General features: G+C 48.5%; 1 protein-coding gene across 1 annotated transcript in view; it reads left to right on the forward strand.

The window, feature by feature from the left end:
- Positions 1–2,318, forward strand: part of LOC104990117 (synaptophysin-like) — a gene marked incomplete at both ends in the record, with an annotated part of 14,848 nt that overhangs the window by 4,075 nt on the left and 8,455 nt on the right. Inside the window, 2 exons of the mRNA XM_010842054.1 lie at positions 431–626; positions 1,318–1,509. Coding sequence (XP_010840356.1) covers positions 431–626; positions 1,318–1,509 — 388 coding nt within the window. The remainder of the gene's footprint in view (positions 1–430; positions 627–1,317; positions 1,510–2,318) is intronic.

Here is a 2,318-nt window from a genome sequence, read left to right on the forward strand (position 1 = left end):
AGGAGAGCTTTCTAGTGTAAATATCCTAGGGTGGGAGGGTGCCTGGTGTGTTCTATGAATAACCAAGGGGCCAAGTGCTTAGATTGGAGTGAGGGCTGAATAACACCTATTTCACCGGGATGTTCTCCTGAAATGTGACTGCAGGACTTTCCTGGTGGTCTAGTGGTTAGGACTCTATGCTTTCACTGCTGAAGGCACGAGTTCAATCCCTGGTCATGGAACTAGGATCCCACAAGCCCTGTGGTGCAACCATAAAAGCCAAACAACAACAAATAATGAAATGTGACTGGTACACAGTAGGTGCTCGTGAATGGTTATCGCCTCCTCTTCCTGGGACCATGTCAGAATCTGGGAGGCCCCATGACTGGGAAGGGGGGAGGGGAAGGGAATTCTTAGGGCCTAGGCCACACCTGCCCACCTCTCTCCACAGGCTGCACGAAGTGTACTTTGAGGCACCCACCTGCCAAGGGGACCCTAAAAAAATCTTCCTGGTGGGGAACTACTCCTCATCAGCTGAATTCTTTGTCACCGTGGCTGTGTTTGCCTTCCTCTACTCCATGGGGGCTCTGGCTACCTACATCTTCCTGCAGAACAAGTACCGAGAGAACAACAAAGGGCCCATGCTGGTGAGCTCCCACAGCCACTCACATGCATGCAGGGGCCAGGGGACATGGAGCCTCGGGGACACAGTCATTTTCAGAGGCCACACCAAATTCCAGACAGGCTCCACGCAGGCACTGCTGCTACGAGCATCAGAGACACTGACTAATTGAGTGACAGGGACACATCTACAGCCCACACGGAATCCCAGAAACCTGGAAACTTACTACCTCTCACCAAACCCCACAGTCTAGATGAAAGAAAGGAGCACACAGAGGTTCATTACATCAGTCATGCTTGTCATCCATCACACCACACAGACACACTGATTCCTATACAGCTGTACTCATACACCCTCATTCCAGATACAAAATTACACAAATCCCCACATTCAGACAAAAGTGGAAAGACACACTACTTGCCACAGATTAGACAACAAACTCACAGAATCCTCCTCATACATACACACACCCCACATATCACAATCACACTCTCACACCCTCTGGGTCATATATATACACAAACACACACACGTCCAAGCAAGAAGAACCACCTTCAAGTGAGTGTTGGGGGCTTCAAGAGCTGGAAAGGCAAGGGAGAGACAGGCTTCTTCTGGGGGACCCCCCCCCAGGAAAGCCTGTGATCTGAGGAGGCCCCACAGCCCAGCATGAAGCAGCCCACTCATGGTGCTGTATCCCTCTCCCCTGCCTGTCCTAGGATTTTCTGGCCACGGCAGTGTTTGCCTTCATGTGGCTGGTTAGCTCATCGGCCTGGGCCAAGGGGCTGTCAGACGTGAAGATGGCCACAGACCCAGAGAACATTATTAAGGGGATGCATGTCTGCCACCAGCCAGGGAATACATGCAAGGAGCTGAGGGACCCTGTGACCTCTGGCCTCAACACCTCGGTGGTAAGTCCTGGGAAGCTGGCTGAGACAGCTGGGGAAGGTGGCTGGGAAACTTAATCTGGCATGGGGAGGCGAAGTGGTGAAGAGAAAAAAATGAGAGGAGAATTCCGAAGAAATCTGAGAGGGCTCCTTGGAGGAGGCATGCAAACAACAGAGCCTTGAAGGATGAGATAGTAATTATAATCACTGTGACACCACAAACTGTCCCCAAAAAGGGGACATGAGATTTTCTGTCCAGTTAGGTCCTGGATCCCAGGCTCAGCCTAGTCATGTAGAATCTCTGGCAACTCAGCGAGTACCCACTAGGAACCTGTTTCCTTACATGCAAAATGAAAGAACTTGAAATATTTCTCATCTGGACGCCCCCTACTGGCCAGAGTCAGGCTGAGCTCAAATCCCGGCTCTGCCACTTGCAAGCTCTATAACCTCTAACTATCAATAGATAGCCTCTCAGACCTCAGTTTGAGCATATAAATAGAAAACAAGAGTTGATTAGTGGAATAATAACATACAAAATGCTTAGAAAAGGACCTGGCACATGGTAAGTCGTATACAAGTGTTACAGATGCTAAGGTTCCAATTTTTTTCTGTCAATTGCTGGCTATCAGACCTCCAGCCACTTAGCTTCTCTGGGCCTCAGTTTCCTCAACTGTAAAGTAGAAATATTACTTTCTGGCCCCAAACTGAATTACATTTACATATTTATACAAATTCCGTATCTTTGTTTTAGTATAAATCATATATTTATATACTTTACACATGTGTATTTATACATAAGCCCCTGGTGGCTTAGTGGTAAAGAAACTGCTTGC

Source organism: Bison bison, unplaced genomic scaffold (assembly GCF_000754665.1).
Source record: "Bison bison bison isolate TAMUID 2011002044 unplaced genomic scaffold, Bison_UMD1.0 scf7180017847120, whole genome shotgun sequence".
Taxonomy (NCBI): Eukaryota; Metazoa; Chordata; class Mammalia; order Artiodactyla; family Bovidae; genus Bison; species Bison bison.